Genomic DNA, 24949 nt, shown 5'->3' with positions numbered 1-24949 from the left:
GGATCGTGTTATTTTCAAAAGTTTGAATAGTATATTTAAAAATATATAAAGATGTTTTTAAATTTATTCAAAATTTAAAACAGTTATAATTTTAGTTTCTCCAATAAGTGTTGTTTATATTATTAAAAACTTTGTTAATCTAAATTATTATATTACTCAAACTGTATAAATTATTCTATTAGACTAAAATATGATTAAAAAATTAAACATAATTGAAAATTTAAATAAAATGAATAATCTTTTTAGAGTCGTTGCTTCTAGGGTTTTTTTTTTTTTAGTTGAAAGCAAACAAATAAAAACCCACCAGACCATTTATAATGTGTTTTGCAACAAAAAAAAAAAACTTGTCACCTTTGTATAATTACTGAGATGAAGTCATAATTATTTATATTTCAATTATTAAGTTGTTATCTAAAAAATTAAAACACACTTATATAAAAATGATATATGACAATTAAAAGTACATTACAGTTTAATCAATCGCTGATATACTTTTTGTAGGATAAACGGTAATTTAATTTTTTTTTCTATGTTCTTTATGTTATTTGTAGCTTTGTGTTTTTAATATTATTTTTTTAACTTTGTTTATCGGGCAATTAATTTTATTTTTATAAATATTTTCTTTTTAGGTATAGTAAAATATATTCAGCATAAACTCATAAAATAGTGTAAATATAAAATGATATATGTTCACAAAACACTGAAGTACGACAATTTATTTCCTTGAATATATTAGTACACTTTACAGTATCATACTTCAAATACTGTGTAAGCTTACTTTTACTACAACTGTAGTAAATTAAAGTATATACGTTTATGTTAGGGGACCTTTTAACATTCAGTGGTTTAACTATCTACAGTTTATCTTAAATATATGAAGTTACAGTGAGCCTACCAAAGAAATTCTATTCCTTGTGATTGCAAAAGATCAAACGCATGTAATGAAATAATAATGTTTAATTCAATAATGAAAAAGGCATCACTTAGTAGATTACATTAATTTTACCTCGACAAATTCCTGCGGGGCTGTAATAGTCATCGTATTGACAAACCAGACCTTTTCTTTGGTCACACACAGCTATGCCATCGCACGGATCTCCATCTTGTCTAGCACATACAGGGCAGCAACCGCAGCCATCGCGAGTGTGTGGTACGCCTGGTTCGCACACTGGATCCCTGTTGGCACATTGACATGGGTACGTACAATGCGATCGGATCTGTAGAAAAAATTCACTATGTTAGGAAAAAACACAAATTAAAATTATTTTGACATAACTGCGAGGAAAAAAACAAAATTGCTTCTACTCACATGAACTGATACATATAAATAAACCTAACATATAAATTCTTAAAAAAATAACCCGAAGTTAAAAAAAGGTAAAATAAGGACTACTTTGCATGTCAATGTAAATGTTTGACATTTAAGTACACTGAGTGTTTGTAGTAAGCTTTAAAATATTTGGGTTACCCTGTTTCAAGGTAGAATGTCAAAAAAGCTTTCACACAATAGTTACAAAATTATACTTAAACAAAAATTTAAATAAATTAAGATGAACCTTATAAACTTTTAATTTAATATCAGTAATTAATTTCGGGTTTAAGAAAGATCAATAATGAATGGCAAATGAGGGTTGTGGTCGAGAGAGCAATAATCTTACTCGTAAAAAATATTTCTGTTTATTATGTAAAATTTGCATTGCATATAAACAAAATGTACTTTTTTATTTTAGTAGGAAATATCAATAAGAAATATTTAGCTACTTAGATCTTTTTTTAATTATCTCCACCAGAATTTCATATATTATAGCTATAAATCGTGGACGTTTTATGGTGTACTGTGTATGACAGCAGATACAAATAAACAACAAAATGTAATTTATTCCGTTACTTTATAGGTAAAAAGTATACATCATAAAAATTTCCATGTGAACATTAATTTAAATAATATTTAACTTTACATTTTTATTTGACATTTTATAATATGTGTTTTTAGATACTTTTCCTTAGAGTGTAAGAAGTTGTGTTTCGTGTAGTACAAGACGCCGAATAAGTTGCGTTACCCAACTAGAAATACGTGTGAATACTATTTTTATCATAATTTCTGTACGTCAATAAGTTTCAAAATATCAAAATTGCCTAAGGTTAAAAGTTAAGAACTTAGAAAGGTAGGTACATTATCATATCCAATTTTCTCTAACTACGTGTTTCTGAATAAAATATTAAAATGAGGATACTAACAAACATCATTAAATCAAAGTGTTATATTATGATTTTAAGTTTGATACATTGAAAATGATTTAGTATACTTATATTATTTGTGCATTCAAAAATCATACTTCATAATAATAATACTAATAAGTACTTTTAAATTTTTACAGACAAAATTTTTTTTTATAAGTTCATATTATTGTTATTGAACTCTGTACGTGTAGTTTTAATAGTGTTATGCATGTTTCAATCATTTAGTAGTAAAATGTTGAAAATTTGTGTGTATTTAAGTTGGTATTTAACAGCTTTGCTAGTTGTACAACTCTCAACAATATTATATGAACTAGAAAGCTCATTACAAACTTTGAAAATGTTCATGATAAGTTGTTTAAGTTTAAAATAATCATAACGTTTAAATGAAACCTCAGACCTCATTACTTACCCTTTAGCAGTTTACAAGTAAATCTAATAATTGGATTCTACACAAAAACTCATGTTATATAACAAACATTAATACACATAAGATTAAGAATATTAGAAAAATTTTGTAGTAGATAAATATTAAAGATAATTTTTATAAAATATTGTATTTATGTATCTATGTTAATTGCCGCTAATTGTATAGAATCGTAGTAAATTAATGCTATTTTTTAGGTATTAATTAGCGTAAAGAAAACGTTAACAACGAACCATTTATGTCTAGTTTTCACATTCAAGTTGTATTTATTGTACTTCTAAATTAGGTTGTATGCTTCGAGAAAGAAAATTAGATGACTTCAGAAAAGTTTACTGAGTGCATTGTTATAGAAACCCTTGAAATGATAATATGAACACAAACGCGTTTTTTATAGGATTCCTATAGTCTATTCAGATAGACAATATCCTCAATGATATATATTTTATATATTAAGAAATTTTGTTTATGCATTAGTAATAAGCCTATTTTTTTCTTCATAGTTTCTTATTTATTAATTTAATTTACGTATTACTAAAATAGGTTAGTTTTTTAAATAAACAAGCAGTATAATTATTCAAGTAAATATAAATTATTTTATTTATTTGTTAATAAATATGTATTCAAGTGTTCAATACTTTTCAACTTTTAATAAAAAATAAAAGGGAGCCAGAGTATTATAAAAAGAACCTCGAAAAGAGTTAATTAAATTATATTATGTTATTATATCAATAAGTTGATACAATGATATCATGTAAATACCATTATTGCAATTGAAACGGTTATTTACGTATTTTTAATTTTAAATCAAATTACCACAACGGAATTAATTCTTTGATGTGAATTCTTATTCATATTTCACTATGAATTCTTAATAAATTAAAATAAAATTGTTAATCAACTTCTGTATTTTGTTGACACCTTTTTAGTTTCACGTATCATGAGATCATACAGCGGCATCATGTAAACACATTTTAATAGCAAACACCCATATGCATTTTCATGAATAAGAGCTCAAGATCGTTTGTATCAAAGAGCTTAATATAAGGATATTTGATCAAAACCGGCTTGAAACAAACATCTTTTGAATAATTAGTGTGTTACAATAGCTATTAATTCTTACATCTATGGAATACAGAACCGTAGCAATATTGCCTATACAGAACGCCGTAATACATTTTTCTTGGTTAGATTGCAAGCGTTTTAAAAATATGATTATTATTAATAATTTTTTACTTGAGTTATAATACAATTTTTTATTTTAAGTAAATATCTAATTTGAATTAACCAATGAGATCTTTAATTCTATTCAATAATGAATTGTACATTATATTATTAAAATTATATAATTATTATTTTGATAATAGTTAATTATATATTTATATCTATGTTTGTAAAACATATACAATTTAAACTGTTAGTAACTCATGAAATATATCAAACTATAGCTAATTCAAAATTATATTTTGTAACTTATCAATTTAATTGGTATATTGTATTCAAATCGATAAACAATGATGTATGACTGTAAATTGAAAAATTCCCATCAATTTTAGATAATATATCCTACAGATTTCTTTTTAAACAAGCGAATTTTTTGCATCATCAAAAATATTGTTTATACTATTCTTAATCTCATAACATAAACTATATTTTTGATCAACATTAAAATGGATAACTACAAGTTACTGTACAATTTTTAATATTAATAAATATGTTTACTGCATGAGATTTAAATATGAATAGTTCAATAATTCGTTATAAATAGCACGCGCAACATTATTTTTTATCCACTTATCGAATAATCAAAAATATAGGTATACATGATTACTTAGATAGGATTGCAAAAAATAATGCATACAAATATTTTAGACAACTTAAGGACAAAAAATAAACGGGGGTTTGTTCCGAAAAAAACCAAAACACGAGTATTATATTAGTATGATAAGAAAATAGCGTTTATTGGTAGGTATGAACTTATTTTACGCAATGGTACAACAAACACGTAGGGGCTGTTTTGTTAAAAAAATTTCTTCTAAAGTCCGTAACCTTTTCATACCGGACGGGAAGCTTTACACTTTAGTTGTTAGAAAAGCATTACCATCACAGTCAACGTTTGTAAGCTTATAATCCTATCATTTTACGTAGTTTGTTTGGAGGTTGTATATATTAAAAAATAGTTTCAATGTGTGTGAATCTTGATTTGTAAACCGATAACAGAGAATCGCGTTTAAAATGTTTAATGTTTTATAGCAAGTTCACGCGTAACAAAATTTATTATACTTTCATGTCACATATCCAAAACAGTTAGATGACGTTTAAGACATATTCTGTAGTATACAAGCTCTATTAAGTACTTTGAAACTCAAATGAGGTGTTGTATAGCCCATTAAAGTAAGTTAAAACTTTCATAAAAACAATTTAAAAGTTTTAAATATAATAATCAAATAAATATAACAGAAAAAATAAGATTTTTTTAAGACATAACATACAAAATATATTATCACAAAATGTATTATCAATAATACACATAATTGACATTATAATTAGTGATGGGATTTATCGAATAGTAACTATCGAACTATTCGATAGTTATTCAAAAAATATTCGATAGTTACATAGTATATTCGAATAGTTTTTAAAACTATTCGATAGTTTATGCTAAAAATAAACTAGTCGGTTTATTATTTGTACTATTATTCATTGTATAATAATTTATTTTAAGTAATCGTTAATTATCTTCTTATATAAAGTGCACTTGATAAAAATTTTAGGTAGAACTAATCGAATATTTTTTAAAACCATTCGATAGTTTATCTTAAAAATAAACTATTCGGTTGTATAAAAACAATTCGAATAGTTATTCGATAGTTTAAAATATTCGAAAATGCCCATCACTAATTATAATTACTATCAAATGGGCCAACTTGGAATGTGGTTGACCTTGGGGACGTTAAATATCTATTATAATTTAAGTCGTATCAATATACAGCAATAGTAAAATGTTTACAAGTTTTGTTACAAAGCACAAAATATTTTACAACAAATATTATATGATCAAATCTATAAAATATTTAACTCGCTCAAGTAGGCTCGATTGACGGTACGCTTTATCACACCATAGCAAATAAAAGTTCCAAATTTGATCACAATAATTAAGAATAAAAACTAAAAATATCAATATTGAAATTAAAAAATAATCACTACAGTCATGACCCAGGGAAACAGACTTCAATATTGTATGAAATATGATGATAACAACGTTCTCATAAAACGCTTCATTGCAATTTTTTACAAAACAAGACTAAAAGAAATGTAAAATTTGACTATAGCTGCCAATAACATAAAGAACAAATGTTACCTAGACGTTTTTTTTTATATCAAGTTATCTTTAAAATATTTTATTTGGTTTAGATTTAAATAACGTAAACTTTCCAAAACAGTATCAAAATTAGAATAAAAAAAAAATTGTATGCATATGTTGCTGCATTCAAACAATTCATGTACTTAGAGTTTTGATAAGATTTTAATATAATGTCTACTAATTTTTGAAAAATTTGAAATTTTTATTTCAATTGCCAATTACATATAGATAAAAAATTATCAAAACGTTTTTATTTTATTAAAATTCTAGTAAATTAAAATAGTTATAATTTAATTTAGTTTTGAATAGTGCTGTAAGTTAGATATATTTTAAATGAAAATTTCTATCGAAAACCGGAATTTAATACTCATTAACAAAAAAAAGCAATGCATAAAAAATAGAAAACATTTTTTGATGAGCAAAAGAAACAGGTATTAGGAGGTGGCAGAGTTGAGTTCCCAAACCGGTTCAATTCCTAAATACGACACTGAATTATTTACAAAAAAACACGTACTAATATTGTTAACAATATTTAGTTATATTTTCTTATTCTACGTGTTACTTTTTAAGAAATAGAAAATACATTTAGATAATGTTATTATAGAGTTTTTATATTATAGGCCAACCGACTCAATTACTTTCAAAATAAAAGTAATATTTTTTTGGTTTTTTTAATTCAATAACTTTTTGGTTCATCCATTTATAAAAATTTCATTAAACTTATAGTACGTTTTTTGAAAAAGTAGTAGTTATTTATTTTTTTTAAACTAAAATACTTCAGTATTTTATAAAGCCAAAAAATTAAAATTTGATAGTAAAAATTAAAAAAAATTTTCATTTAAACACTTTAAAAGCTATAATAAAAGTTTTCATATTTTATAATTCATTATTTCCATAACATTGAATAATTTTTAAACTAAAAAATATTTAAATATTCATTGAAATCTTACTTTATTTTTATTTTTATAACATTAATAATATTCATAAAAGTTTAATGTTAATCTCTTAAAAAACTTTTATTACTGTAGATTTGCGTTTAAATCAGAATTTCAAAGGTTTTTTACTGACATTTTTGATTTAAAATATAGTTTTCATATCCTAGTAATAACATATTAAATTTATGTTAAAATTAAATTTCCAAACAATAGATGGTATTAACAATTTGTGAAAACTTATGTAAATGTATTTGTAAAAATAAAATTATTAAAATAAAATAAAACCAAGCTGTCAAGAAAACTCATGTCTACTTCGTTGATCGTCTAATGCTTTATTTCATGTCAATGACAAATCTAAAAGTGAATTTTAAAAAATATTGTCATGTAATTTTCTTTGTATTATTATAAACTACGACTCAACGTCACAGTTGTTAAGAACATAAGAGTTTATGAATATGTTAAATTGTAACTTTGATTTAATGAAAATATATATATTCGGGTTATTATTGTTGTTGAGCTTGACAGTCACGTAGACTTTAATATTATTAATATAAAATATATTTTATGAATAAAATTTAGAATATATTTGATCTTTCAGTTAAAAAATATTATGTAGTGGAAATATTTCATATAGCAAACAATTAAATTGTTACTATTAATTATTTTCAATATTAACAAGTTTGACGTGAACATTTTTATTTCTATAAAATAATAACTAAATATGATTATAGATGAAAATTGAATTACAATTTTATTAATTTTTTGTCTATTTAATATTGTTCTGTTAATAAATTTAAAATATATTTAGTAAATAATTTTTAAATAAAAAATTATTCGGAGAAAATATTATTTAATTTGATATAATAAAAAGGAAAACTGTTAAACTTTACACAAACTTCTCTCATGTTTTTTATGTGTTTTGCATTTAGTGCACAATATGACAAAATAATTTTTAATGCTGAACTAGTAAATTTTTACAGAGTCACTTCTAAAAGTTTAACAAAATCACACAAAAAAAACTTTGATAATAGTACACAACATGGTAAATAATTAATTAATTTTTTTATTAAAGAAGAAACACTTGACTCGAGTTTTTTTAAACTAATTTACTTTTATTGTGTTTTTTTTTGTCTAAGGACTACGAGAAAATGAAGTTTTAGCATAATAGAGTATTCAAAATCCAAGTGGTCATAAAAAACGTAAGTTCTGCTCATTGTGCACTTCATTCAGTCCAGAAGTTACTAGTTTTCGTGAGCAGATACATTAAACTTTGCTGCTAACCGCTGTACCGTTGTCGGAAGTCTTACAAGGAAATACCACATATTATTTTCTACGTCGTTTGTCCAACATGAGCAGCTTACTCTTTCTCCGGTGGATTCCAACCGCCACAACAGCCGTCAACAATACTCTCCCGTCCATTATTATTATCGCAGCATGTTCGGAGTCGTCATACCCGAAACGTACTGATCTGGGTAGCTGCGATGGTCAGGCGAAAAACGCTCATTTAGTTTTTCATACCAGCGCAATGTCTGCCTGGTCATTGGGTTCCTCGACAACGGCAGGGGGTAGTGGCGATGCAGGTGATTAATCTTGCTGACGGCAAAATGTTTCGTACGTGACTGGACCGTGAAATTTTTAATTTCTCTCTTTCCTCTCTGTCACCGCTCGCTCGTGTGTGCAACACAAAACTGTGTGTCAGCCTTTCCCCCTTCTTAATATACTGAGCTTAATGAAAAGATATCATTAACGTCACCAAAATCCTGTTAGTAAATGTATCAAAAATATCCTTTTTGATTTGCGATCCAGCTATTATTACACTCGTTGTACGAACATTGATTTTGGCATTTAGTTACCCGGAAACGAAGTAGTGCCCCACTGTGACGGTCGTTCACTAATGACTTACAAACTAGCAATGACAGCCTGTCTGTATTTTTGAATGTAATCATGTGCATCAACATACAATCGACTACGTGCAATATTTGGCAATGAGATCAGAACGTATTTACCGATTTGACAATTTATGATTAATGGTTACCGTTTAAATTTTACTATTTTGCATATTACAGTTGAACGGTTACTAGCAATATAGTTACTAGTCGTAGGCGAAATATAACAAATTTTCAAAACGAAAATATCAGGTACTATTTTTTAACTAAACTATGATTTTTATAAGTAAAAATGAACATTTTAAAAAGTAGATTCCATTTAAACTATTTGAAATTAAATACTTAAGTATTTTCAAAGTACATACCAATGTGTTGTATTAAAAATACAATAAATAGCAAATTGTTTGATGCGTTTAAAAACATATTTCCTTATTTTTATACATTTTAAGTGTAACGCAGTTATGGTTAAAAGCCAGTGGTTTTGGCTTAAAGCTAAAACGAACGTTATTTTCATATTATTCAAAAGATACAGAACGACATGTTTTTCTAATCAAACATTTCACAAGTCTTGACAGGTTGAACAAATAAGTTTTAGATAAAAAGAAAAACAAGACGCAATGGTGACTTAGATTTTTGCTGGCCCTACTGTTGTAAACATCTGTGACCATTATGATTTCTTTGAATGTTTCTGTACTACATGTCTGATGACTGTTTTATTATTTTTCTTTTACACAGCAATAACCATAAGATAAGTTTTTTGAAAATTTCTTCGTATTTTTTGACGATCCGTTAATGATTTTATTATTATTTGAAAAAATCTGATGCATTTCACAAATCTTTGTTTGCGTTTTATACTTAAATAAAAAAAAAAACTGAAATAATTTCATTATACAGACTTTTTAAGCACTGCGATTACACAATATTACCATTGTGTAGATTACACTAGTCAACAGTAAATCAAAAAAGATTATGCGGAAAAATAAATTATAGTGGATTCTAAATGAAACTTTGTCACAGATTCCGAATTTGGCGTTAAAAGGATCAGATTGGTTGTATTTTTTTCGCTAATCAATAAAAATAAGAAAATTGTATAATTATTCATTAAATAATTTTTTTTTCAAATTTAAATATGTCATATTGAAGAGTTACGTGTAAAACTCTATACCAATACAACAAAATTTACCTATAAGTCTAGGCCTTTAATGTGGATTTTGTTACACATTTTATGTATTTTTTTTCTATATTTTCTTACAAAAAACTTGTTTTGTATGCTTTTCTGTATTTTATTTTTACCCTCGTCTTATTAACCTCTATATAGACTCCAACAATAGTGTGCCATTATGTTACAATTCCAGCGACCTAAATATCGTTTTTTGTTATTCTGATATCTTGATGGATTCTATCACCATATTCTTCACTATAATCGCCCAAGATGTCAGGAAAATTTTCTAGGCTAAAATGCAGCTTTTTATACTCATTTAGTCCCTAGTGCTCTTAAGATCTCGAGCATATTACCTACAATTTACAGTATAGTGTGTATAAATTTAAATTTAGAGCTTTTCATATTATTTCTTGCTAATGCATTTTGTCATTTCTGATAATTCCAAATTATAAAATTATATTATTTGAAATCTGTATTTAATTTTCTATAAATTACTAGAGGTTCATAATTATAAAATAAACCAATAAAAGTTTAACTTTGTTTTTTTAAAAATCCATCGAGAAAGTTTTAATTTATAGGTAAAACTTATTACATTGATATTCATTTTTACACGTACCTATTAAATATTACATATTTAACTTTAAAATTTTTTTTTTTTAAGACTATTAAATAACGTAATTTTTACATTATAACTACTTAGCGATTATCTCAAAAGTTAGATTAGATCTGACCATTCTGATGCCAGAATAAGAATTAGTGACAAAATTTGATTGAAAATCTACTACCGTTAGTTTATGCGATAAATTATTACTTGTGTTATATTTAATTTTCAGAAAATGTTCTTTTAATATGTTTTTACTAGATGTTCATCGCTAGCATTATAAATTAGAATAAAATTTAATGTGATTATGATAAAACAGGATACAGATTCCAAACTCTAAAATAATTAATATATACAAAATAGTTGAACAATATAAAAATAAATAAATTTTACTAATTATAAGTAAAGTTTTGTATTAGCATAACAAAACGCATTTTTTATATTAGACGACATATTTACACAAATATCTGAAAAACTGTTGTTATTTTTAATTATTCAAATAATTTAAATTATTTCACCTTGAAATTAACAGTGCTTTTAGTGGATTTTTGTAACAATTATGCTAATTATTACCTCAGCTCTTCACTGGAGCCTTTTAAACAATTTTAAATGAAACAACAAACTATACAACAAATCTAATTACTTGTTTATTTAATTATAATATTTTTTTAATATAAAAGAAAATGTTGATTTGATAAAATGTTTTCTTTAACAAATATATTTTATTATTAAATGAAAAAGAAGAAAACAAAGATACAGAGACGATCAAAACTCATATTTTAATTAAACAGGCGTATAATTAAAATATTCTATTGAAAATAAAATAATTGTCATAAACATTTCATGTACTTTATATATAAGAAGTACAAGTTTTTAGTTGGGAAAGCTCTTGAAAGTCTTGGTAATAATGTTTTGATTTTAATCATAACTTTTTCGTTGATTAAGGTGAGGAAGAAAATTTATTAAAGTCTCTTTATGCAATTGTTAGCTATCTAATATCCGTAATTAATAATGATTGTAATGATCATTATAACAGTTTGAGTTGCAGAAATAAAAAAAACCCTTAGCATTTTAATTTTATTTTAGATACTTCTGGAAACAACTAAATTTATATAGTTTTTTAAGTACCAAGATTCATAAATAATGTTAGTTCATAAGATGATGTAATTAAATTTGAATTAATGGCAATGAATAATAATTTTTTTTCATTCATAATATATAAGTTATATTTTATTTAACTGCATTTTTTAGTAATTTTATTTACTTATATCTAAAAAAGCTAATAGGATATTATTTGTATATAATCTACTCATCATCATCTTCTTAATCTCTAATTATTTGGGGTAGGCTCTATCTTATTGATTTGTCAGGATTTCTACACCTGCTGTCGACTTGATGCAAAATTATTATGACTGTGGGAACCAATGAGAGGACAAGGTGTCTGTTAAAGTTCACATTTGGTCTCCCATATGAAAACTAACAGCAAACAGCACCGATGAAACATCAGTGCCATGGCAGCGACTATTTTATTGAAGACTAAGATAATAATTAATTGAACATTTTAAATTAAATTAAATGTTATTCAATGTAAAATCTATAATTCTAGTCATAATTTTAAAGATTTTTAATGAAAGAATACTAAAAATGCACTTGAAAATTAAAAGCTCACTCTTGAAAAATGTTTAAATTCGTGTTACAACCTTTTTATGTATTAAGGCAACTTATAAAATAGAAACTCAAACGTAGCGTGATTTTAGCACAGATAATAGTTAAAGTTTTTAATCTTTCTCAAGAACTTTTTTTCGACGTCTATAATTCTAAAAGCTCACAATATTATTATGGTATAACTTATTCATCGTACAAAAAAATTTAAATAAAAAATATTTTGAAAGTCAAATAAACACATTTAATAGATAAATAGTAATCATAATTTATTTTAATATTTAAATTATATCCGTATATAATTAAGTATTCTGTTATTTTAGTAAGTTTTATTTATACAAAAAATTCAAATGAAAAATTACAAATATTCTTTCCGTAAAAAAATTGATTTAAACTTAAAATATAAATCATGATATATTATCATTAATAGTGAAATCATTTTATTATTAAGGATTTGGTAATCCAAAACTAATGTAAGATTGGAGTAATTGTAATCATTTTAAGTTATACATTTTAAATATTTGATTATTACCAAAAAAATTTATCGTTTAAAAGAAAATAATTTTAGATTAAAAATATTGTTGTTAGTTGGATACTTGAATTTCTTTTTGTCAACACTTATTTAGTTATTTAGTATGAACAACCAACTTTTTTTTCCAAACACATTCATAAAAAAAGTTGCACATTACCGTATTTCGAACACGTTTTCATTTCCCTTATTACAAGCTAACTAAATACAATTTTCCCGCCCATGTTGTATTATAGCATTCGTTTACGGATGTTGTACAATTTAAGATAATTTTATCTACTGTGAAATAGCCAGTTCCTTTATTTGCTATTATCGTTTTTACTCGGTCTTATTGGACCAACAACAATGAAATTACATACAAATTACTTTTTGTTCGCAAAACTGCCTAAAGCAGTGAAACTAGTATATTCTTTTACAACTTGCTTACCAGTATTATTATAATACTTCATTTTTTAAGATTTAGAATATTTTCGTGGATTATTTACTACATAATACTGAATTCATTTTACTTAAAAATTAAGACTCATTTATTATTAGTGTTCAGGTTTAACTCCTTGACAAAATAATGCCAAAAGAATTTAACAGAATCAAGTATTGTTTTATAGTTGATTACATATACTTTTTGGGACAATTTTCACTTAATTTACAACTGTAAAAAGCTCCCAAGGGAAGTAACGACTAGTCAACACGTTCTTGCCAACGGGCGTATCAAAAAATAAAAGAGGAATTGTAAAAAGCACGATTGTTGTACTTAAAAATATTTTTGCTATTGGCTTTAACATGTTATCTCAATGTAATATTTTTTGTAGTTAATAGACGGCAAATAATATTTACATAGTCGTTTTTCAATTTGATTCGAATGACTTACCGAAAAATATACATTTTGTACTTAATTTTTATATTTGCCAAATTATGTTAAAAAAATAGGATAATATTAAATTTTAATGAAAAAATTTTACATATATTACTTGGAATTCTCGTTAACTAAAGTTACAATAATTTTGGTATAATTATTTTGATTCAGTTTCTACCACATTAAAAGTTAGCGATAAAATAATTTTTTCACATACTATGTCAATACGGCACATAAAATTTAAAAAAATCCACAAAGAACGTATTCCAAATGCTTGCAGATATGTTGAACTGGGAAAATATGTATAAATTCTATAACTCAGTAAAAATGTTTTAATAATAAAGTTGTGATGTCTCTACTTAAGTAACTCGATTTTCATCATATTTTAAAAAAGTAATATCCTATTTTTTTCTAAGGAAACTGGACTAATGAAAATATATATTATTGGGCCTTGGCTTTAATATCCGTTGTGGATTTATTGTCTAGAAGTAAAGTGAAAGTTTTGAGATAAATATCCGCTTGGTAATTTTATGCTAGAGCTAAAATTAATGATCAACTTTAAATTAAAAATCTCATTCAAAAACATTTTTTGAAGTGTTGAAAAAAAAATTTTATAACTAAGTATTGTGTCATTTATATACTTATATATAGTTTATGTCTTATTTTGAACATACTTTGTATAATTCAATAATAATTTATACTATCTCAAATAAAATATAAACCTTAAGAACTGAAGAATCAGCCTAGTTTATAATAAATTTTATATAAAAAAAATAGAATAAAATTTTACTGAAGTATACACGGCAATTATTTTAAAGCCATTCGATTTCTTTTAAAATAATAATTGTTAAAAAAATTATTTTTGATATTTTTTTATTACATATATTTCTTGTTTAGTAATCTTATAATAAATACTATCATATCGACAAACATTCAGTTTATATTTGTAAATAGTAATAATTTACAAAATAATGGGTCAAAAGTTGGTGGATAACAACTTTTGATCCATTATTTTTCTTAATAAGAACAATTTTTCTTTTTAGGTAGTTAAATATGTATGTTGTCACTTTAAATAATACCCAGTACGGTGGGGACGCGTGTGGATTACATCTGATAGTGATTAAAATAACTATCATAATAAAAAAATTCGATGCAAATCTATAGATAGTGTTTCAAATTTAGAAGGAATTATCGAATTTTATTAATATGTTAATTTCAACTATTATTTCCTTATATAAATCCTAATTACAGTTTTGAAAATAAGTATAATACATTAATAAATTCCTATAGAAATTAAATTTAGTATGAAATTATTAATGAATAATTAAGTGTAGTAACAGTGAAATTATAAAAACTATAACTACGCCGGACATATGCATAAAAAAGATATTTTTATGGGACGACTTTTTTTCAACTTAATGTACGTAATTATATTTTAATTTAATATAAGAGCATGTTGAACAGTTTAACATAGTTTCAAAGGTTGAAAATGTACTATTTTTCATACGCATGTTTCAAGTTTTAAGACCCCATGTTTAAGGCTTAAGGTACAAGAGAAAATTTTAGTCGTATTTTAAAAATAAGTATGGCAAATTCAAGGGGTATGTATAAAGTATTTATAAATAAACTGTATTGATACATATATTATTTAAAAATTTATAGCAATTTAAAGTTGAAAATGTAAAATTAAAGTAAATAATTTTTATTTCAAAATAATTTTAAGAGAAATCAATAGGCTATCATTAAAATAATTATCTGTATAAATGTAATGTAAGTAAGTTTTATCCTAGAGTATGATTTTTTTTTATTCCATATAAACAATTAAATATAATTAAATAAGTATTTTAATTATTTTTGCGTTCATTTTTTTTTTTTTTTTATCAGATACTACAATAATTTTTACAGTTTTACAATACCATATCGTAACGATAAAATTATTTTATTTTATAAACTTCATAAAAAAATTTTTCTAAAAAAAATCGAGTTTAACTTTTAATATGAATAATTATAAAGCTTAATCCGACTCAACTCAAACATGAGATCTCAACGTTACAACATAGTAAAATTTAGTTAGTAATATCTTGAGGTATATTTGAGTTGTAGTTCATTCAAAATAATAATAAAAAGAAATCTAAAATTGGAGCGTAGTACAAACTTTCAAAACATTTTCAAGTAAATAGCTATTATCCAGTATACTGAAGAATCTTTTTTTTTTTTTTTGTGTAGAGGTGCATTTCTTATGTTTGTGTTTCGAAAGGTATTGATTCAATTTATAGAACATATTGACACGGGACCGTGTTTCAAAATTCCCACTGTGGAACGTATAGAGCAGTCAGTACCTTCTTTCAATGATAGCATCTGTTTGTGTGGCTTTAGGGGGGGGTGACACATGTATCGTGTTTTCCTCAACCACACATCACGTTGTCAACCTGTATGGAAGTATATCACGATCTAATTCATAAGTGCGCGGTCTTGTGACAAGGTTTGTCTCTACGGCGCCTTTGGTCTAATCCCATACAATTTTTTTTGTTTTGTCATGATTTTTGATACCCTTTCAATGACCAACAGTAGTTAATCTCTGACGGGTGATTCAATATTACACATGGATATCTTTGCTCCATTTCACAAAATAGTGAAGACATCGAATAGAATGTAATTTTAAACGATCAACTCAAATGCGTATAGCATAACATTCTTAAAAAAATTTTGATGAGATATTGAACATTTTGATACAAGTGTTTATCAATTCACAATAATTTTAATACATTGAGAGGGTATGAAGAGTGAGTGGGTGTAGCCTATACTGATAATGATATACTCTGCTTGCGGTTCAATGTAATTTAAATTCATATTTTGTTATTCTACTATTTATACATGTTACATCAATCTTATCCTTAATAATTTATGACTGTTGAAATACCTATATATAGTCTTCTAATCAACGCAAGTTTATTGTCATATATCGTCGACCGACCTATGCATAGCGATATGGAATATTTTTTTTTTTTGATAATTAACATAATAAATAATTGATGGATTATCAAAACAAATTATTGCTACCTACTGTTTTGTGAACACCAAATTAATGATGAATATTTATTTTAAATCCTAAAGATAATTAGACAAAGATAAATTATAAAAACAAAATTTTTTGTATTTTTTTCATTTAAAATTATTAAAATGAAAATATGAGTTTCCATTTAAGAAAATTAAAGTAAAGGGATTTAATCACCGAAAGCTGAAAATTAATTATCGAACTACATAATATTGTAGAATTTATTAAAACAAAACAATTTATCTCTTTATGAAAATAAACAATTGTCAATAGTTACCAATAAAAAAAGTATCTCGTACTTATTGAAAACTCTGTATATATTACTTTATTATTTATTTATCTAACAATGTAAAAATTTGGTAATATACGCTTCGGTGGTTTTATAAGATTTTTTCAATATATGTACGAAATAGTATCTACTCGACTAACAAAATAGATCGAATATGAATCAAATATATTATATATATATACTTTTTTTTAATAAAAAGATGTCCTATTTTTTTCGCGTCACTTACAAGTCATTCCCATTTAGTTGTGATTTCCATCAGGGAATTACTTTCAGATGAGACACGCCTTTTTTTACAGTGAGTTGAAGCATTGCCAAATATATACATATAAACAGTGCATGTGTGTATGAGGATATAAAAAACAAAAATATTCCAAACGATGGAAATCGAATGAATTCAACTCGATTAAATAGTATATTTAATAGTAATTCACACTCACCTCTGCGGAATCTTGGTAGAGAATACAATTTGGACAAAAGTCTTCAATATAACACTCTACATACAAACTGACAGTCACCACTATCACAGATGTCCAAGCCACTATCTCACCTGAAATAAATGTATAAATTAATTAAATTTCAAAAAAACAGTGTAATATTTAACATCAAATATTTGCTAAGGATTAATGAATTTCAAATTTGATCTTAAACAAAATCAACTTAGAAGGGCATATGTTAATGTTTCTAACAAAACTAGATACTGAGGAGTCTAAGTACTAACAATAATAGAATAGTAAACTAATGTTCAATAAAAGTCGATAAATATTAAATAAATTTGTGAACTAATATAATTTTAAAACTCCTATAGCAATTTTAAAGGAGTTATTTATCAATAAACGTGAATAAACTAGTATATTTAAATTATTTGTTGGGTTGTAACCTCACTACCTTAAAAAATAATGATACATGAAATCGAATAAAACCATTTTTCAGCATCAAAAACTATATAAGATTGTGCATAAATTAATTTAAAATATATTTAATTTTAGAATTAAAAATAATTTGTATAGCAATATTATAATATTATGAAAACTAGGAGCTTTACAAATTTTTTACTATCAACAGCACTTATTTTAGCATTTAGTGATGTTAGAAAAATAAAAATTAAATTTTTTAAATCCTTGTAAAATTTTCTATCATAAAAAATTTATATAATAGGTTTAAGCAAAGAAAAGTTATTGGGAAATTTTTGTAAAATTACGATCGAAATCAACTTTGAAGATCATGTGTAGTGGCTTACACTTAAGATATAGATTAGAAATTTTCTAAGTACCTCTTAAATATAAGCCATTAAAGTTTAAAATGAGATTTTTTGAAAAAAAGTTTTAATTTTTCATTATGAACAATTAATTACACAATAATCTGATTTTCATTAATTAGTGATTATCTCAGAAATTAAAATTAATAAGTTCAAATTAGGAGTTAGAGACGAAATTCCATTTAGAATCAACTATTATATTATTTGACACGAAAAAGTATTATACAGTGTGACTATATGTGCTATTCAAAATTGAATTAATCACGACTAATTAGTCAATTGATAAAATTAACTTCACTGCTATCACTACTTTTTGCACTTGTGATCATCAACCGTAAGTAGCAATTTTAACTATCCTATTATCTTACCTATTAAGGGCTAAATCAATAAAAATTCGATAACGCTTATATAACTATAATTATATGAACATTTTTTTTTCGTTTACCAAATTTTTATAGAAATTTTTAATTTGGTATTTATTAATCCCAGTAAATGGGAAGATCGTATATACTGAACATATCAATATTGACTTAATAAATAAATGAAATGTTTTGTTTTTTCATCAAATTACAGTAACTTTCTAATAAAGAATAAAAATTTTAATTCTTAAAATCTTAAAAAGTTTAATTAAATCTTTGAATTTAGTGAAATGAATACCGTCTAGTAAGAAATGAACGCTGTATGATAATAACTCTTTAAGTTTAAAGCCTGTAGCATTCCTCTTTATGAAATAGTTTGTTGAAATGTCTGCCGTTTATACATATTTTGTGTTTAACTAACATAATAATATATTCTATTAATTAATGTCCTACCGCTAATTATCATTTCAACTGACAGCTATTATAAATGTATACTATTTAGGACACTTTGAGAAGAACTAAACTATCAGTAAGGAACGGATTTATAATCACTTTCAAATTTTGCTTTACCCATTTTAAAGGAATCCAAGTTTGTGCAACTTAGATGTAGGAATATATAATAGCATAGACATAACATAATAAAATTAATAAATGCATATAAATCCGTTTCTTAACAATCAGCATAACTATATCAGCTATGATTTTTTGTTTAATGGAGAAGATTTGTCTTCTTCATTAAACAAAAGTTGCATTAAATATTACGAAAAAAATTTCCGCAGATATTTATTTTAATTATTAAACTCTGATGTGAATTTTTTAATAATCTTTTCGCAGAAGTTATATTTATTTTCATTATAAATATTCAAAGTTCTGTAGTTTTTTTGTTTTATGTACAACAAAAGAGAATAAAAATTTACTTAGATAGGTAATTTTTTTATTTACTAGAAATCATTATTTTGAAAAGTTTCATAAATGGTAATTTCAATAAATTGGGAAACATTCTACACGATTCAATTATTATAATATTTACTTTTTTACATAATTTTTTTCTTTAATTTAATAAAATTAATTTTAAATCAGTATCAGTAATATTAATTTAGCATAAACAAAACGTACAATATGTATAATTCTAATTCAAACCAAAACATATTAGGCACATTTTTTTTTTTTAATGCATAAATATGGTGTACATAATTTCACCAACGTACCATTATTTCACTTTGTCACATGAAAGCATATCTCATGTAATTATTTATTATTGAAATCTTGATTAATATGATCATAAATTGAATAAATATCTAATTCTGATCAATTTTTCTAAGCGATATTAAACTTAAAATGCTTTTTAATATCCTTCTTGGTAAACAATATCAAATTCCAGGAATTTAGGCATGACTTAACAATAAACAATGTAGGTGGTTTTGATTCAGTATTAATTTTCAGAATGAGAGCTGTAGTGTATACGGTCTACTTACTGAAAGGATTTAAGTCATTAATTATTATTAATATTGAAAATAAATAACGCTACACTGACCAGTGATTTTAATGCAGTCTATAACTATAGTAAAAACTAGAATTAATATTTATATATTAATAAGTTAAAATTTATTAAAGAATACTTAAAATTATACAAAATATAATTTTTTTAAATATTTTTCTAAAACAAAATATAAGATGACACTTTTTAGAAATTATTTTTATGCAAAATATTTTTACTCAATAACGCTATATTATATAAATAACATACGATTTTCAATTTTTAAAACTACTTTACGTTAAAATTAATAGTTAAGAAACTAAAATGATTTGATTAAAATATAAAATAAAAAAGGTTTCAATAATATTATTATTATTTTAAAGTTATAAAATATGCAAACAGTTTAATAACAAAAAGCAATATTGAGTAGAATTTGATGAGATTACATTGTAATAATTGGGCTATCATCTTAATAATCTACAAGTATGTAACAAATAAAACGTAACGGTGCCTATGATATGAATAATTTATTGGTAATTTCGACATTTCAAAAGTTAAATATCCATTTGTACTTTGAAATATTATAGATTATTTTAAGTGTCCAATGACACTTTCTCTCACCTTGTGTACACAACTTATTATAACCCTAAGGGTTGCTTCCGATACTTAAGGGTCAATAGCTTATGTTTGTGCATACCTAAGGGATTCGTAAGACCAGATGTTATTATGTTTCATTTTAATGGAATTTGGATTTATGACAACAGAACGTTTTGATACTTATCTCTAAGAATTTATAAATTTATATTTTAAAGCTTTTTCTTTTATTGAATTTTGTATTGTACTAAGCCTCTACTTAAAATACAATATCTATTAAGACAGCTATTTAAAAGAAACTCAATAGTAATTTTATGTCAATTAAGTTAAACATACAGTATATTTTGATATAAAGTCAATAAAAACACTATTTATAAGACTAAATAAAAATATAGTTGGAAGTTTATCTCATTACATATACCATTTTATTTGTATTTTATAAAAAAAACTATTAAAAAGTTATTTTTTGTAACAATAAACTATTTGAATAAATATGTGTACTAATGGTTTATTATGAAGAGAAAATAAAAACTTAAGAGAGTATTTTTGAAAAAATTTTTAATAATAATATAGTAATATTTTATTTATTTAAAACCAAACATGGTAGATTATAAGTATTTACTTTACTTAATAATTTAAGTCATTCACCAAAGAAAAAAACAATTTTTATTGTATAATTTATTAATTATTTACAAAGAGTGGGATTTTTATGTCCGGGTTTGATTACGGTAAGTAACTTTCATCATTTAAAACATACATATAAGTTTGATTAAAAGGATTTTAAAAATTTTATACACTTAAGATACAATCATGTTTTTGTGTCTTGTTTTATTTTAACTTTTTATGCTTTGATATCAAGTTAATTTCCGAGTAAGATACACTTTATAAATCAATGTCAAACTTTCAACTTCATTCTTAGAAAACATAACACAACTATTCGTAACTGTAAAATTATATCAATATACATATTGTATAGAGTGAATGCAAGTGATCCATCTAACAACAAGCCTTCGCAATAACTCGTAAAATATTAATGATTCCCAAGGTATACATTTCTTGTTAATATTATAAAGTACGTGCAACTAAACATTTTATGATTAAAAAAACATTCTTCTTAATTGTGCGCTCTTACTTTCATAATACATTCTGAATATTGAAATTTCTTTAGCTTCTAATAATACTAATCGATTTAAGTTATCAACTAATTAAATAATTAAAAAATAATATAATAAAAAACTTCAACCTTTAATTTTTGTTTTTTAATAACTTCAAAATTTTTAAAACAAAACTATTTTTTAAATACATAATAACATTTATTTATCAAATTAATAATCACAAAAATTATTTTACGATCTAAATATAATGCTTAAAATTTTTTACTTGATGTTCGATGAGTTTATAAAAAATTATTACAATAAATAAAACAATTATTATAATTTAATTTTTTATCAAAACATGTAATAGTATTATATTATTATATTATTCAGCTTCGATGCAAAACTGACAAAGTATTAATTTTACTATGATATCATTATTATAAGTTCTTTTGTGTTTGTTGCCGCTTTTTTCAGTTCTCGTAGGATTAATTTTTTTTAACAATACCTCAAATATTAAGATTACCCTAAAAAAATTCCTTGTTCCCCGTAAATGAGAGAAATATATAGATCAATTTGTGCTAGAGACTTATGATAAACTAAAATTACTTATGATAAATTTCAAAACTGAAAATATGACTAACTAATAATAATAATTAGGGTCAATAAGGTTAATAAGGGTCAGAATAATGGAAATTTCATTCTATTTCTTTTTTATAATTTTTCGTAGACTACAACACTAAATTATTGAACATCAAATTCATATTAAATTTAATTACTATAATAAGTTTTTATTCTTATATTCTACTTATAAGTCATAAAGCTTGTAATCAGAAAATAATTTAAAAAATAACAATTAATATGTCTTAAGAAATAATCTGAAATTTCTTTCTAAAAATTAAACGCTGTGTCATAAAAATAATAAAGAGGGTGGGGAATAATAATTTTACTACTCTTGATTTTTTTATCGATTGTACTATAAAAAAGAAAATATGTGGGTTTGTTTAAAATGTTTTATACCAATGGTAAATATAAATGAAACATTCACGTTGCACACATTTAATTGAGATGTGACAATCAGTAACAATTATGTGATATGTAATGGTAATATTTTAAATTAATTACGTCATAATAATGAAATTATTCCCAAAAAGAACTTATTTATAAGTTATTTGAAATCTATCCTCAATATTTTATGAAATTCTTAGAAATATAATTTCTTAACTTGTGTCCAACTAGCTTAATGCTTTCTTGAAGAAGTATTTTCAAAAATAAAAAAACTGATTTTCATCTATTTATTTATTTTACGCTCTTGTAAGAATAGTTAAACTTAAAACATTATTTCACTTAGAATCTTTTTTACGCTTGATATTTAAATATTTTTAATAGTCATTATATTTTTAATGTGCTTAAATAAAATATATAAAATATGATAGAGTATGAGAATCATTCTTTAGTGACACGTCACAAACTATTGTTTTACTAATTATTTCAACCGCTATATGCGCTAAGATAGATTTTTGATATGCACTTATTAAATACACACTCTAATTAAAAAATTTAAAAAAAATTTCTCAATGGGAAAACTTATAAAAATAATAACTGTTTTAATAATTATTAAATATTTAGAAACTTAAGTAAAATAAATAAATAAAAAGAAATTATTATTATAATTATTTTTTAAACACGTTACTGATGAAAGAGTTAGATAAAAGACACCAAGCATGAAAAATTTTTTAAGTGAAAGAGAGCTCAATCTCAAAACAGTCGGGTACAGACAAGCTTCATGACAATATTTGTAGAAAAAATAAAATGTACAATGGGCCAGAAATCGCTTTCTATAGACCAGTTTTCGAGAGTGAAAATTATGATTTTAGATTTAATTAAAAGATGCTTCTTATTGGTTAATCAATTAAACATAAAGGGACATGTACACACCACATTATTCTACGATTTAAGTTAAATATTATATAAGTGCCTTGGTGTTTTGTAACTATAATCTCCCATAAGAATGTTGTTTATTAAAAAAATTATAATTATTAAATTATAAACACAATGAATTGTAAATGCTAAAAAACTATTACAACTATTTACAGATATACATTATCAATATTAATTACACAAAAATCACACTCAGCATAAAATATAAATTTGATATTACATAATATTCATGTTTAAAATAAACGAATAATAAGATAAAAAGCCTTTTTGCTTATATTCTTGTTTAATGCTACTACCGCGAAGCGATAAGCTTTCAGTTTTACTTTACAAATATCAAATTTTTTTTTTAAATATGTATTACATCTTTTGAACTAAAAATATAAATCTTGTGTGAGTATCTTGGAAACGCTTAATTCATATTTTCCAATTCAATATTTCATCTGCTGCAATACCTTTACTTTATTTTTATGAAGGAACATCTGAGAGAAGCGTGTTTTTATAAACGACGCGAGGCTCTTTTCTCTCAAATATATTTGTATATATATGTAAGAAATATCTATATGTACATAATTTATATTTATAAATGAATAATGGTTTTTTTTCTCTTCGCTTTTACAACTCTATTCCACTCTCCAGTGTATAATAAAAGCACATATAATTGAGTAAAATTGTTTATTTATATTTAATTTTTCTAATTTTTATATTATCACTTAATCGTTTTTATTAAGCTATGTGTAATCATGTATAAAAAATAATAATTTTTGAATTTGATTTATAAAAGTGTTATAATTATATACTTTTATTTTAATTCACTTTAAATATCTTACTATTTAACTTTATTATAGTTTAATTTTTTATTTCATAAAACAGTTTTCTCATTTTTTGTTTACGCTTTAGAAATTATCAGTAAAAATACACATAACTTTTTTTTAAAAATCATGATTTCAAATTTTACTTAATATAGGATATATTCATATATTAGTCAATCCGTTTGAATGGCCAAAATAAATAATACTAATTCAATATTTGTTGTTTTAATACTATTAACAGATTTGAATAAAGTCTCTTTAACAGTAAATCTGTTATTTTTTAATTTACAAAAAAAAAATTGTATTGGGGTTGAAGTATTTAAAATGATTCTAAAAACATTCAATTATTTTAATTATTTTTTATATAATAACATTTTATATATTACAATATGTACTGTATCTACTATTAAGTGTGTAGATAT

General features: G+C 24.0%; 1 protein-coding gene across 1 annotated transcript in view; it reads right to left on the bottom strand.

Moving 5' to 3' along the window:
- The window catches only part of LOC126896223 (CCN family member 5), a 129933-nt gene that overhangs the window by 37061 nt on the left and 67923 nt on the right, over nt 1–24949 (bottom strand). The window contains exons 2-3 of the mRNA XM_050668819.1: nt 17436–17545; nt 1007–1217 (exon numbers count right to left, since the gene is read on the bottom strand). Coding sequence (XP_050524776.1) covers nt 1007–1217; nt 17436–17545 — 321 coding nt within the window. The remainder of the gene's footprint in view (nt 1–1006; nt 1218–17435; nt 17546–24949) is intronic.

This window comes from Daktulosphaira vitifoliae, unplaced genomic scaffold (genome assembly GCF_025091365.1).
Source record: "Daktulosphaira vitifoliae isolate Bord-2020 unplaced genomic scaffold, ASM2509136v1 Scaffold_1, whole genome shotgun sequence".
Lineage (NCBI taxonomy): Eukaryota > Metazoa > Arthropoda > Insecta > Hemiptera > Phylloxeridae > Daktulosphaira > Daktulosphaira vitifoliae.
The sequence above is the reverse complement of the archived record's forward strand: the minus strand, read 5'-3'. Positions and strand labels throughout refer to the sequence as shown.